The following is a 14703-nucleotide window of genomic DNA, read 5'->3' as shown; positions in this document are numbered from 1 at the left end:
GCAGAATGGATTCATTATACGTTAATGAGTGGTTGGTGGGAGGCCTATGCTGGAGATATAGGGAATAATGTATAAAACCAGGACTATTTCAAAAATTATGTCCCTGACTACTTTATGCCACCGCTCAGAACTAATTACACAGGGAAGCAAGAACATGGAGTTAAGCCTCAACTAATTTATTTTAATGATACATTTGGGAAAAGGGTGTATCTAGTAAATCAGACTTCTGGGGCCCTACTTAAAAATATGAGGGTCATAACCCCAGATAACACTTGTAGGAGAGGAAAAGAGTTTATATGGCAACAACCAGCTTGTGACCTTCGAGACGACTTGCGTCTGGTATGGAAAACTTGGAAGGAGATGATTAATGCAGGACAAATATACGAAGGATATAAGTGGATGAGAAAGTTAACTCTTTATAGCAATGCAAGTAAACATATTTTTATAGGGAGAGGAGGGTTCTCTGGTGTGATCAGAGCAATCTGGACAGGAGTTAAACAAGGAGTGAATAATGGAGTAGATACGTTTAAAGAAACCACCTCCACTATCACGTCCAGGGGATGGAACACTATTAAATCCCTGTTTGGGCCCTGGGTATGGGTTATAGGGGTTGGAATATTAATCATAGGAATACTATATGTCATTTTTGTATGCTTAAGGTGCAGGCGTCATAGACAACAGTATGCATACCACAGGCTCGAGTCTCAAAAACAAGAGCATGAGCATCATCGCACTTTTGCTGAAATCTTGACCAGACGACCCCGGCAAGAAATCACTGACCAAAATGGCTACCCAAAACCCAAACAGATAAGGTATAAAGCCTGGAACAGTCAAAGACACAAGTCACCAGAAAAACAGCTGAAGCAAGCATTCAAGAATAATGGCAACTTGGAACAGTTCCTATGAAACCATGAGCCAAACCGGGAATGTATCAGGGGAAGGAAATCTGGGAGTGCGGGAGAACGGTGAAGCAGTACCGTTAGCTCTATCCATGGTGATTTCCCTCCTCCGAGCTCTTGATTTGAATCTCGGTAACATAGTAACAGTAATTAAACTCATTAGGAGTAAAAATTGTTAATTGAGTTCTAAAATCAAAACATGGTTTTATTTGGTTACTAGGAATGCGGAAGGGCAAGATTTCAGACAAAGATGACAAATATAATTTGAATGCTGAATATGAGATTTGATTTTTTGTCAATAACGGGCACCTTATGAATACAAATATGGAATTACAAATTTACTAAGTGGCTGGTATTAGTACAACATGCATTGGCTGTGGGTTATCTAAATTCTAATTTTTCTAGTAGGCAGGTGTTAAGAAATAATATAAATTATATACCTGATCATGCTTGTGTTTGATGGGTCACAAATAATAACAGCCCTCAGTTGTATGTCCATGGAAATGCAGATACTTGTGAATCAAAAGTGTAGGGGCAGGAGCCCAGAGAATGATTTATATCTCTTGTGTACTTAGAAATCAAAACTGTCACCTGAGGCCTAGGGCCTCCAAACAAAGAAGGGGATTCAACAGAGTCTTCAAACTATTCCAGCATAGTTCACAGGAGTCCCCACACTAAAGTTACAAATCCAAGACTAAACTCCAAAGAGAGGTGTCCCGTGTAAGAACAGTTGCATGGCCTCCTTCACCAAACCAGCAAACCGAATACATAAATCCACACATCCAACAGAGATGTAACTTGATCCGTTGGACGTTTAAGATTGATTGGAAAAATCCTGCTGGTTAATAAATAACCATTCTCAAAGTGAAAAGGGAAATCTCGTAGTGTGTGTCCATAAGAAAAGTAATAATAATAATAATCCCCTAAATTGTCCACCAGGCCTAATCGAAACAGTGTAAATTTATAAAAGAATTAAGTTCCTAGGGAGTATAGATAATCAAAGGCGCATGGAAAAACTTATAATATATTCCGGTAGAGGTAGGATGAAGAAATAATAAAAAATAAAGAAAAATTGTATCTGATCTCTTGCAGAATATAAACGGGAATTGGATTATGGAAAAAGAACAAGTGGAAGCCAGTGAATCACAATCCCCAGTAACAGCCCTAAAGGAGGGGTTGGCAAACGAAACAGATACACCCAGTTATCCCATAGAATTAGGAGGGTATCGTAATCATATAGTGAATACTTTGTTTGCCTTGGGAGATAAGAAGAGGTTATTTAACACCTGCAACCTCGAATACCCCCCACTAGATTCCTGTCTAAACTGTGAGATAACTGGGAAGTCTAGGAAGGGGGCCAGGGGCCTATAAGGTTGTCTCTGCAGCTCGTGCTTTGTCTTGAACAAGATTGAATGCATCAATATTATCAACCTAGGAAATCACAGAGAAAAATTTGAAATCTTAGAAAATACAATAACTGTATATTCAGATATTCCAAATTACCCATTGTCAGAAGGACTAGTCACCCCCTACCATGTATCGGCACAGTTAGGTTCTATCCTTATAATAAAAAAAGAGAAGATATTGTGACAATGCACAGGAATGTATTTCCTTATATCTACGAAGACCTTGAAGGGAAACAACAGACTAGATATATAATCAAGAGAAGCAAAATACCCGCTCGGCAGCTGTAAAAACACTCGAACGGGGAGAACTATGTGGGGGAGGGGTTTGTATCTGTGTGTTATTTTATCTTTAAAGACGGTTTGGGGTATACCCCTGAAGAAGAAGTACCAAACGAGGACAGGAGGTGGCGATACGAAGAGAAAGGTCTTTCTGGATCGGCAGGCTCTCCTTGATGGAAGGGATAGCTTCCTGGTCTCGAGATGCAGTTAGGGGTGAAGTTCCGAGGAGTGAGGGACATTGCCCATTTCACGCTGCGAGGAGGCATGCGGGGATGCCTGGAATGCGTCTGCTTCAACATGAAGACAACGCTCAGGAATGGACAGGACTTTGGATACGAGGCTCCTGTAGAGGAGTGGCTTTTGGGACAATTGGTTGCATCATTGTTTTGTTATTTTATTTTTTGTTTTTATATTAGCACACTGCGGATGTGCAACTGTCTAAACTGAGGTGGCTAATGATGGAGTGAGGCACGAAACAGGCAGATTACTGTTGGATAAGCTTGCTATGTGTGTGGCTTAGAAGCCGCAAAAGAGGGAAATTATATAGAATATTTTCCATAGTTATTCCTAGTTATTCTATGATAATCTTATGAATCAGTATGATTATCTTATGTTATTCTATGTATCAGGATGAGCAAAGTAGACAAATTATTTTTCTCTTTGAACATGTTATCATTTATATGATAAAAGGAGGGATTATGGAAGAAAAGTATAATATAACCTAGGATTTATATATCCAGATATGTATTCTCATGCATATAGTCAGAGGACTGCTTAAAAGAATAAATTGTTCTTGTGACAGATAACCAGAAAAAATGTAAGGGAGGGGTGAGTGCTCTCCTCAGCTTACGTCATATAGGCATATGTGCAGGAGATAGGGCAGAACACTCTCCCATTGGTAGGTGCGCTCATGGGCTTGATTGATGATAAAAAACAATGAGGAGGATGATAGATGGGAGCCCAGTTAGTACTTGGTACTCCCTACCGTTTGATACCTGGATATTAAAGCTGTATGGGTTAATTGAGAGGCACTTACGGCTAAGATTGGCTTAGTGCGAGGGGTTGAAGGGGGTGTCGAGGACCCGGCCCTAGGCCCCCGGATGAGAGATTGACAGGGATGGGTTAGGAAGGAATGCATTGTTAACCCCTCGCACACGCCATTGAGGTGGTAGCAAGAATGCCCGTAAGATGAAAAATATGTGGTTCAGAGATAATGAGCAGCCCTACTTGTCAGCGGAGGAGTCTGAAATCGGGGGACTTAGATTTAGGGTTCTAAGGAGCAAGGTTAAAGTTCTGACTGAGGCCATGCATAGAATGAGTTCCAGCATAACCTTGGAGGAGATTCAACATGCTGAGTGAGCAGTCGGGGAATACCCCAACCCTACAGGGGAGGGGCACAATGCCTGGCTAAAGCAAAAAGATAAGGAAAACGGAAGGGATGTCAATACCAAAAGAATTCTAAGAGGCTTTAAGGGCCTTCCTGATTATAGCACAAATAATTTATCGGATAGATTCAAAGGACTAACAGTGGAGGAGTTAAATGATGAATTAAACTCAGCTATTAGCTGGATTTCTTTTGTAGATCCCTTAAGGCGCCACAAAAAGGGGCACCTGAAGAGTGTATTGAGATGGTGGCAGGCACTAACTTCTGGCTTGCATGAGGTCAAGGTGTGGAGGAAGTCAAGGAGAGACTATGAAATTGAAACAGACACCAGTGATGAATAGGTTCCTTAAAAAAATACAAAAAAGCTAGTGTTTTTCCACTTGTATATTGAGATGGTGGAAATTCCCAACCGGAGGGGCACATGAGATAAAGTATTGGGGAAATTTCTTTTGAGGTATGAGAAAATGACAGTGAGACAAACAATAGTGATGAATATGTTAAAAAAGTTGCATAAGAGATAAATGTCTTCCCACTCGGTATACTGGGGACATTTCTTATCAAAAAAGGGACACTATTATACAAGTTAAGGATATATAAGGAGTGAGCTTTAAGACGTTAAAAAGCAGAGAAAAAAGAAGAAGAAAGAAGGAGAAAAGAAAAAACCCTCTTAGAATTTCGCTGTTGAAGATATCTATGGGCTGTTGAAGAGAGAGCAACGCAGGACAGCTGTAGTCAAGCTGGAGTGGCGCGCTCCCTCTGCGCGCCACTCCAGGATCTGGATATGGAGAACAGAGTGATGTACGCGGTGCGGACTTAGCCCAAGAGTTGTGGCAACAGGACTGATGTCGAAAGAGCAACGCAGAACAACTATAATCAAGCTTGAGTGGTAATTATAATCTATATTACTTGTAGAAGTAGGAAAAGTAATACATAGAAGTAATACATTATAAGTTTTCTTTTATTTTTATGTCTTTTATTTTTCATTAAGGTACTATATAAGGTAGAAAAATGTAGAGAAGTTTTTAGAGTTTAGATAAACATAATATTCTAGGAATAGTTTCTTTTAAACGTCCAGAAGGGGGAGCTATAGGATAAGGCTAAGGCCAAAGAGGATGGGTATTTGAGGGGTGTACCTTGAATTTTAACATCATGGTGGAAAGGTAAATCAGAAAGAGCTAAAGGGGTATATGTAACTTGCATGTGATCAGCAAACTGAAAGATGATATATATCCTGTAAGCTGTATAACTCTATTCTTTTGATTGATTATAATAAAGTATATCTTACTATAATCATATGTGATAAAGATTCTTTTAGAGGAATACATTGAATACAGGACATCGTATACCAGATTTGCATCACACCCTTCACTTCGAGACTGGGCTGGAAGTTCAGTAGAACTTACCAGGGCTCCAGAACGTTCGGAGTACTTGAGTTCGTCCCCGAGACACCTCATGGTGAGGTACTGCTCGTGGGAACGTGAGGTCTGAGCTCGGCAAGGGGTCCGTGGCTCACGACAGCTGTGTTTCCAGTCCCTTATTTGCCTGTTAGCTGCACCCATCTCACCACATACAGTATAAAAGCTATTTACGAAATGGTAAAGGTCTTTTTTTTGGTCGTAGCTACATTGAACAGAGGCGGAAATTATGGTAGGCCTATGATAATTATTGCAGCCTACATCTGGCATCAATGTCCATTTCACATTGTGCCAATTCATTCATATTTAGAAAACATAAGTTAATTTACAGCATTCTGTGACTTCAGTACATTAACAGTTCCCTTTCCTATTGTTTTTTTTTTTTTTTTTTTATCAAAGAGAGTATCAACAATGTGCACTCTCACTACTCAGCTGCCCGTAAATCCATTCCCATTCAGGGAGGTGTGGGGAAAGGGAGTGTGTTTCCAGAGTCATGAGACCCTGAATCTACCTATCTCACACATAGCCTACAGTACAAAAGCCATTTGTGGAATGGCAAAGGTATCTTAGGGGAAAACCGGCACAATCGTTCACTTACCCAATTACTCAAAAGTATGTGATTAATGGCTGTGAGAGCGTACACTTGTCTGCAATAAGTCACATTATTGTTTGTTCATAAGTTTGAGGTGATCACAAATGGTTTGTGTACGATTTATCTAAACAAACATTGTTGTTAAAATTATAAAGTATGCGCTGAACATGTAGCATTTATTTTGACTTTATTGTGAGTTGAAAATAAGTTGTGGCTTCGCATTTTTTTTTTGAGAGGGGAGCGCCAAATGAAACAAAACCACTGTACAATAAAAGGGCCGCTTGTTGCACCATAGGTACTGTTTTGTTTGGTGTTAGCTTATGTCACCCTATGTGACCTTGCCGAGCCCACTAAATGAGCCAGAACCACCACTGGTCATGTGACATACACGTTTCTAAATCACATCTCATAAGGCAGGCCATCAAATTAACATCAAACATCAAATTACAGACCTGGACTTACCATTACATGTCCAACAGAAAACACATAATAAGTTCATCCTGTGCCCTGCTTCTTTCACCTCCACTATTACTATCATGGTAGTCATGTTGACACTGTAGTATGATCTAGTGTGACTGGAACTACTGGATGTACTCACATGTTCATTTGTGCGGTGGGGGCGCTCTCATACCAGTGCAAGGAGACAGACGCAGAGGGGGGTAGGGCATGGCAGGGCTGTCTGGTGACAGTATCCAACTTTCCCCAAGAACAGCCCAAGCTGCATGGAGAATCCCGCAATGCAGAGGTAAAGGGCAGGCAGCTGGGGGTACAGACACCAGGAAGGCTCCCAATTTCATGGAAGGGCTCCATGTTGAACTTTTCTGAATAAGGGCCCCTCTCTTCACCTTCTTCAACCCCATCACAGTGCCCAAAGTCTGCCCCTTCAACATTGTTTACATAGGCATGGTCACTCCCTTCCTCATAGTAGCCATTCTCAATCATCTCATGCTCTGGCTCACTCTCCTCCTCCTCTCCTGTTGCCCCCTGACCCAGGGTGACGACAGCTAAATCCATAGGGCTGATCTCAGAGATGTCAGTGCTAGAGTGTGAGCCAAAGTAATTCTCAACTAGGCCCTGTCTGACAATGTCAGTGCTACTTGTGGCTGATGTGCTAGAATGACATGCTGTCTCCCTGGAGAGGTGCTCCTGAGCCCTGGGGTTGACAGAATCCTGTTTTGCCTCGCTGGAGCTTTTTACACCACTTGTCTCCTCATCCATTTCCTCTTGTTTGATTTCACCAGTGAGTTCTGGTAGAGCAACATTTGAAGATCTTGGAGTACCAATGTCCGAGCCAGCATCCTGGAATATAGGGACACTGGGTGAAGGTGGAGCTGATGGTTGAACCCCCTGACTAGCTAAAGCTGATCTGTACCCCTGTTCTTCAGTGCCAACATTGGAGACTGTGCCTGTGCCATGTGCAAATGGACTGATTGTGACTGTAGTGCTAATTATTTTAGTTTTGGACCGGGGAATAGCATCCATGTTCCCAGAGAACACCACACTCTGTTCCTGCACCACAACGCTGGATTTCTTGCCATGATCCCTTCTGGAAATGTTGCCCTTTACCCCATCTGATGTGGAATGGGCCTTGGCTGTCATGGATTCTCGGGAGCCATCCTCACTATTGTCATCGGATGGTAGAGAATTGATGGAAGTGAGGGAAGACTGGATACCACTGACTGCACTGGTGCTTTCAGTGAAAAGACCCTCTACCCCACTGCTCTTCACTGTGGAGTCTGGCCTAATCAGCTGGGAGGTCTGAATGGCCTTTACCACTAGTTGGTAACCATGTTCATCCACTGCCCACCCAGAACTGGGCTCACTCTCAATCCCCGAGTCTGACAGGCGGGATGAGGCACAGGGCCCCCCAATGTCCGTCAGCTTGATGGAGTCACCCCCCACCAGCAGGTGTATCTCCTTTGTGGACACACCTGCCTGACTGAGCTCTGCCAGCCTGTCATCAGACTTGAGGCCTATGCTCTTCTCAAAGACAAAATCTCTGTCCGTGAGAAACGACTTTGTACAGTCAGTTTGAGTAACATCAGAAATAGCACTTTGGAAGTTATTGTCAGTCTGAAAAGGCATTATGACAGTCACTTTCTCCCCTTTATATGGGTTTTTGTTGCTTGGTTTCACTTCAATCTGCCTGATCCCCGTTTCTGGGACTAGCTCTGGGTCTTCAGAGTCTTGGACTAGCTTTTGGCTACATGGTTGCTCACTTTTATGAACTGCTTTACCCTCTAAAGTTTCAGCCCCAATTCCAGTCTGTGGCTTATTCATTATATCCAAGTTCAAGTTATTAGTAAAGGAATCACCTTCCTGGCTTTTAGTGTTAGTCACATGGTCATTTGTGGAATCAATGGCATTTTGACATGCAAAGGAAGATACAACATCTGGTTCATTTAGCTGCTTTGTGAAAGTCCTTTCATCACTGCCAAAGTTCCCCAGCAAAGCCTCCCATTCCTCCTTTTGATTGGGCAACTCATCTTCTTTGCATTTATCACTGCTTTTTAGAGAAACGTTTAGACACTTGAAGCCGACAAGAACCACTGAGTCCTTAGAACTCTGTTTGACTAGTTTCTTGGAATTTTCTGTCTTTATGTTCTTTTTCAGCTTAACAGATTTTCCCTTGAACTTGAAGGAGTCCTCTTGCTTCCCCTTCTGTGGCTTTAATGGCTTCTCATCCTCACCAGGCCAGGCAGTGGACAGCATTGTTTGGTGGAGTCTGGGGTCTGGGATATAGTAGCCCATAGCATTGCATTCCTTCAGGTCAACTTTGTTGGAGATGGAGCTGCTCCTTGCATGGTGGACACCAAGCCATGGAACATCACAATCTTTTCATAAGAAAGGAATATTGATTTGTGTTTAATAACGGAATGGAATATTTTACAATATATACATTTTTAACACTTTAAGGCTTTTTATAAATAACATAATCAATAGGACATTATTAAGTCAGAACATAATACATCACAATTAACTGGGAAAGGAATATTGAACCCAGTTTTTCACTCCCACAATTCTAAGCCTCTGAAATGAGCACTTTCCAGATTTACACAATTTCTCAATGTGGCTGAACTAACCTTCTGTAACAGACTCCAGGTACCGGTCTTCAAAGATTATAGGCAAAGAATTGACATCTCCATCAAGTTCAGCACACTCAACAGGCAGAGGGGGTAGAGACAGGAAGTAGGCTGAATTTTTGATTGCTGTGGTCATCTGTAAGTGGCTTTGAGCACTAGGGGAAAGCAAAACATAATCAGAAAGGAGAGCTTAACATAACATAACCTAAGGTAACAGGCCATTCAGCCCAGCAATGCTCGCCTTTCCCTACTCGTAAGTGTACATACTGCCTAAATTGCCTAAAAGCTCAATAAAATCTAACACTGTATCAAGCCTGGTCTTGAAACCCCCCAGTGTTTCTGCCTCCACTACATGGGCTGGCAAGCTATTCCACACATTGACCACTCGCTGAGTGAAAAAAAATACTTTCGAATATCTGTACGGAATTTCTCCTTTGCCAATTTCCATTTGTGCCCGAACTCAACTTGAACAATCCCCCGTACTTCACTTTGTTAATCCCTTTAATGAATTTAAAAGCCTCAATCAAATCCCCCCTTAGCCTCCTTTTACTAAGCTAAAAGAGATTAAGCATCCTAAATCTATCCTCATAACTATTATCTTTCATACATGGAATCAATCTGGTTGCCCTTCTCTGAACCTTTTCTAGTGCCTCTATGTCCTTCTAATAGTGCGGTCCCTCAGAACTGCACACAGTACTCCAAGTGTGGTCTAACAAGAGTATTGTATCAGGTGAGTATAACTTCCTATGACCCTATGACCCTAAGACTCCTATGAGTCTTTTTCCACTTGAGCACTATCTAATTTTGTACCCCCAAAGAAGTAATCCTGCTTTATATTTTTATTTCCCACGTATAGAACTTTACATTTAGTTGTACTGAATTTAATTTGCCATATTTGCACCCACTTCCGGATTCTGTTTACGTCTTCCTGGATTACTTCAGTAGAGTCTATACTATTAGCTAAACCTCCGAGTTTTGTATGATCTGCAAATTTAACGAAATTACTTTTAATGCCCATGTCTAGGTCATTTATGTAAATGAGGAAGGGCAGTGGTCCCAGCACTCAACCCCTGTGGGACTCCACTTCCCCACAATACCCCGCTCAGATAAGGCTTGCATGTGCAAGAACTGCATTCTGCCATTATATTAGCCCTGTTACAGTGTAGTTGTCAAAGTATTCCCAATATACAGTATCAAAAATGGAATACATTGTCCTGGGTATGGCACTATTTTCTTTGCCTCTGTAGAATTTCTAAGGACAATAAGAGGATGTGACAATTAGACAAATGTTAATTAGCACAAAAAAAAGAATCTTTTTTTCTCCATATTTGGAATGCCCAATCATTTTAGACCCAACACTGTAATACTGTTTGGAAAGCTTGTAACCTTTGGTCAACCAGTAGTCCAATAGTTGAGTTGCTTGTGCTTGACACAGAATCCACCCTCAACATATCCACTTCCCTCAAAGGCAAAAATGGGGTAATAAAGGGTAATATAAGGCCAGTTACAAGTGGACTTCACACTGTATGACCCATTTATCAGCGATGACCCAAGTTATTTGCGTGATAAATGTTAAAACAAATTACACAGGTCAAACTGATGATTGTGTCTTGTATGCATATGGCTTTTTTATCAAGCTTTGTATAACTTACTGTAATTCTTGATATGCCAAAGCAGTGTCTCTTGGGTGCTCAAGACAGAAGAAAGCCTCGCCAAACCTTCGTACCTATAGGAGAAGGATCACTGATGTATTGTAGCTTTAACATACTGTGTTCCTTGCATAAATACATTACTTCATTTGCATAATATGGAGTGGACACCACTCCGATGTGCTAACACCAGTGCTGGTGAATGGTAAAACGACAAATTAATGAACATATACACTCACCGAGCACTTTATTACGTATATTATTATTATTATTATTAGGACTTATTTTTTCGACTTATACTGCTGTAATTATGATGTGTTGTGTATTCAGAGATACTCTTCTGCATACCACTGTTGTAATGTGTGGTTATTTGCATGACTGTCACCTTCCTGTCAGCTTTGACCAGTCTGGCCATTGTCCTCTGACATCTCTCATTAACAAGGCGTTTCTGTCTGCAGAACTGCTGCTCACTGAATTTACTGAAAATCCCTGGAGATCAGTAGTTTCCGAGATATTCAAACCACCCTGATGTGGACATTAACTGAAGCTCCTGACCCGTATCTACATAATTGTATGCATTGCACTGCTGGCACACATTTGGCTGATTAGATTATTACACCTACTTATTCATGCAATTAAGTAAAACTCTTCCTAATAAAGTGCTTGGTGAGTGTACTTAAGACACAGTGTCATACTCTGAGTGTGTGATGCTCCTGGGCAAGAAGGGAGGTGACATCCTCTTGGAGGGACACTACTTCCAGAAACTGCCCCCATAGGGCCATCAGCAGGGAGCAGAGCAGCGCCAGGTTCATGTTCACAAGTTCTGCAAGCTCATCAGGGTTCTCTGCTTTCTGCTGCAGAAGAGAAATGTCCCAGGTACCCAATGAGCATGCTACATACACACCAACCACATAAGGCACAAGACAGACATTGACACAGAAGGCCCAATAAAATAACTGGCATTAGCAGAGGAAGGCTATAATTTGGGTAGTAGTCTCAATTCACAAAATTCACACAATAGTCTAGAGCAGGTGAGGAGCTTGATTATGCAGAATTAATCATATACCCCTACAGCGACTGCTCCTCAGTGTGTACATATTAAGCTTTATTTACGAATGAAAAATTATCCAAAAATATGTTCACCAATAGTCAAGACTATTGTCCGAGATGTGATGAGTAAGGGTAAATATCTACAGAAAAATGTATCTATCTGTAAAAAAGGCCATAATGAATACTCTCTCTTTATATTTCAAATGTTGACAAATGCTGACATGGTTTAATACAAATTTCCTATAAATTGATCAGTTATTGATGTCCATATAAACTTGTACAAGTATGTACCCAAATACTGTAGCTAATCAATTTGTTTGTCTCCATATGGAATTTGTGTGAAACCATATTTTTATGACATATGTCTTAGATATAGGGTGGCCTGTAGCGTGGTTAAGGTACATGACTGGGACCTGCAAGGTCAGTGGTTCGAACCCAGGTGTTTCAAATATGCATCATCAGGTTCATATGATCTTTTTTCTAAGGCTCCAAGGATGGTGATATTTCTCATTAGCTCATGTCACAATGAACTGATAACATATTTGGCATAAGACTCCATTTCGAAAGCTTTTCTCATCGGATCTACATAAATCACGTAGATTACGTATTTTGGACTCAAAATGGTGATCTTTGCCAAGCTGCATCCCTGAAAACAATACCCATGGGGACATTTGCAGTCAGAGCCAAGTTACGGTTACAGGTGAAAAAGACAAAACAGCTGATGGACCTTATGGCAGCATTGCTTGTTATTTGGCTAAATGATACTTATTCCCTAGCATTCAGCATTCATGCTCCCAATAAAATTAGTGAAATCTGCAGGAACTGCGTGGTGATATAGTGTCAACATGAACCTGAATCTCTAAGGAATCCATGCCATGGGGGGATTCCGGGTTGATGGAGTAGGACGTGTTGTGTGAAAGCTCTATGATTTAAATTCAATAATTACATCCCACAAACATTTTCTTGCACGGTATTAACGCTAGTATCCTGCGCTTAATAAGTTTATATTTAGTGTGTTCTGCTTGTGCAAACTTAAAATTGATTCTTAATTGACAATATGTGTTAACATGAAGACAATCACGTGATTATAAATGACCTTTTATTGATAATCCTTATTAATATTAGACCACTTTCTCAATCAAGTGCTGACTAGAAGTCTTTCTCTGTCTCTCTCCCAGCAGACAGCCTTTGACCATAATGTCTCTGCTTCTCCTGGAAGGGGGTAGCTAGCTGCCTGATGGTACCAAGAAATGGCTCACGTCTGTGGAGGGAGCAAACCGATACTTGAGAGACCTCTCAGCCTGAGGGCTTTTTGATATGATCGGGTTTGTTTCGTAGAGAAGACTTTATTCAGGGAACTGACAGACGGCCGCAGGAGGGGAAACAAATTGCTACTTACGGTTTAGTATAATTTTCATTAAAATTGCTATTCATGTATGTCCAAAGACAATGTTTGGAGTTATCCAAACAAATTAAGGACATCGATTCACAATACACCCAAATTAGAGATCCAAATGTATACAAAAAATGTGTAGAGTTACAGATCAAATTTGACCTCCTTTCGACTCACCCAATAGAACGCAAGCTTTGAGAAAGTAAGAGCTTTTTTTGCAATGATGTGTTCAGGGATTTCTACTCTTGCTTGTATGTTTCTGATTGCCCCGTAGACACCAAATTAATGAATAACTTTTTGGATCAATTAGAAATCCCCAATATCCCTGAGGACAAAAAGAGACTGGAGGAATCCATCACAGAAGAGGAGATAGTGTCCGCAATCTCCTCCTTACAATCTGGGAAATCTCATGGTCCTGATGGGTTCACAGTAGAATTCTACAAAGCATTCTACCCATTGATTTCGCCCCAACTCAGTACGGTGTTATCAGATTCATTTGAACAAGGTAACCTTCCACCCTCCTTTAATGAAGCTTGTATTACCCTCATCCCTAAGAAGACCTGGCGGATTGTGCCTCCTAAAGGCCAATCTCCCTTATTAATGCAGATGCAAAGATACTGGCCTGGAGAATGGAGGATGTCTTGCCACGGGTTATATCAGATGACCACACTGGCTTCATTAAAAACCAACACTCGTACTTTAACATTAGACGTCTAGACGGCCTACCTGCTCACAATCCTAGATAAATTCACTGCGTGGATGAAACTGTTATACCTATGTCCCACTGCCACAATATTAACCAACTCTCCAACCCAACCTCAACCTCCAACTGGTAACCCATCAGGGGTGACCCCTAAGTCCATTACTGTTCGATCTGGCCATCGAGCCCCTGGCAATTGCGATCCGAAATAGGGGTGATATAGAGTGAATTTGGAGGACTGGAACAGAACATTAAGTGTTGTTATACGCGGACGACCTAGTATTTTATATGTCGAACCCAGATACCTCACATCCCCCCACACTGTCACTACTTGCCTGGTTTGGTGTTTTTCAGGCTGCAAACTAAATCTACACAAGAGCGAGCTCTTCCCTCTTGGGGTGGGGATCTTAATACCGAGACACGGAAATCTCCCATTTCAGATCGTGCGGGATGAATTTACTTATATCGGTATTGTTATAACTAAAAATAACTAAATAACTAGAAATTTTAAAAGAAAACTTTGCCACCATGTTAACACTGGTGAAGCATTATTTAACACAGTAGACACCTCTCTCCACAATTGGTTGGCCGTATTACATTAAAATGACAATCCTCCCCAAATTTCTTTATCTTTTCCAATTCATTCCCAAATCCTTTTTCGACTCCCAAGATTTGGCCATTTCATCCTACATATGGAAAGGCAAGCACCTGAGGCTAAATAGGGCGCAACTTCAGAAACCCAAGAGTGAGGGAGGTATGACTCTACCCAATTTTCGATACTATTGCTGGGCAGCCAACATACGTTGTGCCACATTGGGGTCACACTACCACGGTCGTGATGATCCTCCACCCT

At 41.3% G+C, this 14703-nt stretch overlaps 1 protein-coding gene across 5 annotated transcripts in view; it reads right to left on the bottom strand.

Annotated features, from left to right (window-relative positions):
• The window catches only part of LOC133116733 (protein FAM135A-like), a 120606-nt gene that overhangs the window by 32031 nt on the left and 73872 nt on the right, over window positions 1–14703 (bottom strand). For all 5 annotated transcript variants that reach the window (XR_009705901.1, XR_009705900.1, XM_061226637.1 and 2 more), the window contains 4 exons: window positions 11403–11561; window positions 10711–10784; window positions 9059–9213; window positions 6574–8809 (listed from right to left, as the gene is read on the bottom strand). Coding sequence is in view for 3 of the 5 variants with exons in the window: in XM_061226637.1 (XP_061082621.1) it covers window positions 6574–8809; window positions 9059–9213; window positions 10711–10784; window positions 11403–11561 (2624 nt within the window). In the remaining 2 variants the exon portion in view is untranslated. The remainder of the gene's footprint in view (window positions 1–6573; window positions 8810–9058; window positions 9214–10710; window positions 10785–11402; window positions 11562–14703) is intronic.

This window comes from Conger conger, chromosome 2 (assembly GCF_963514075.1).
Source record: "Conger conger chromosome 2, fConCon1.1, whole genome shotgun sequence".
Taxonomy (NCBI): Eukaryota; Metazoa; Chordata; class Actinopteri; order Anguilliformes; family Congridae; genus Conger; species Conger conger.
The sequence above is the reverse complement of the archived record's forward strand: the minus strand, read 5'-3'. Positions and strand labels throughout refer to the sequence as shown.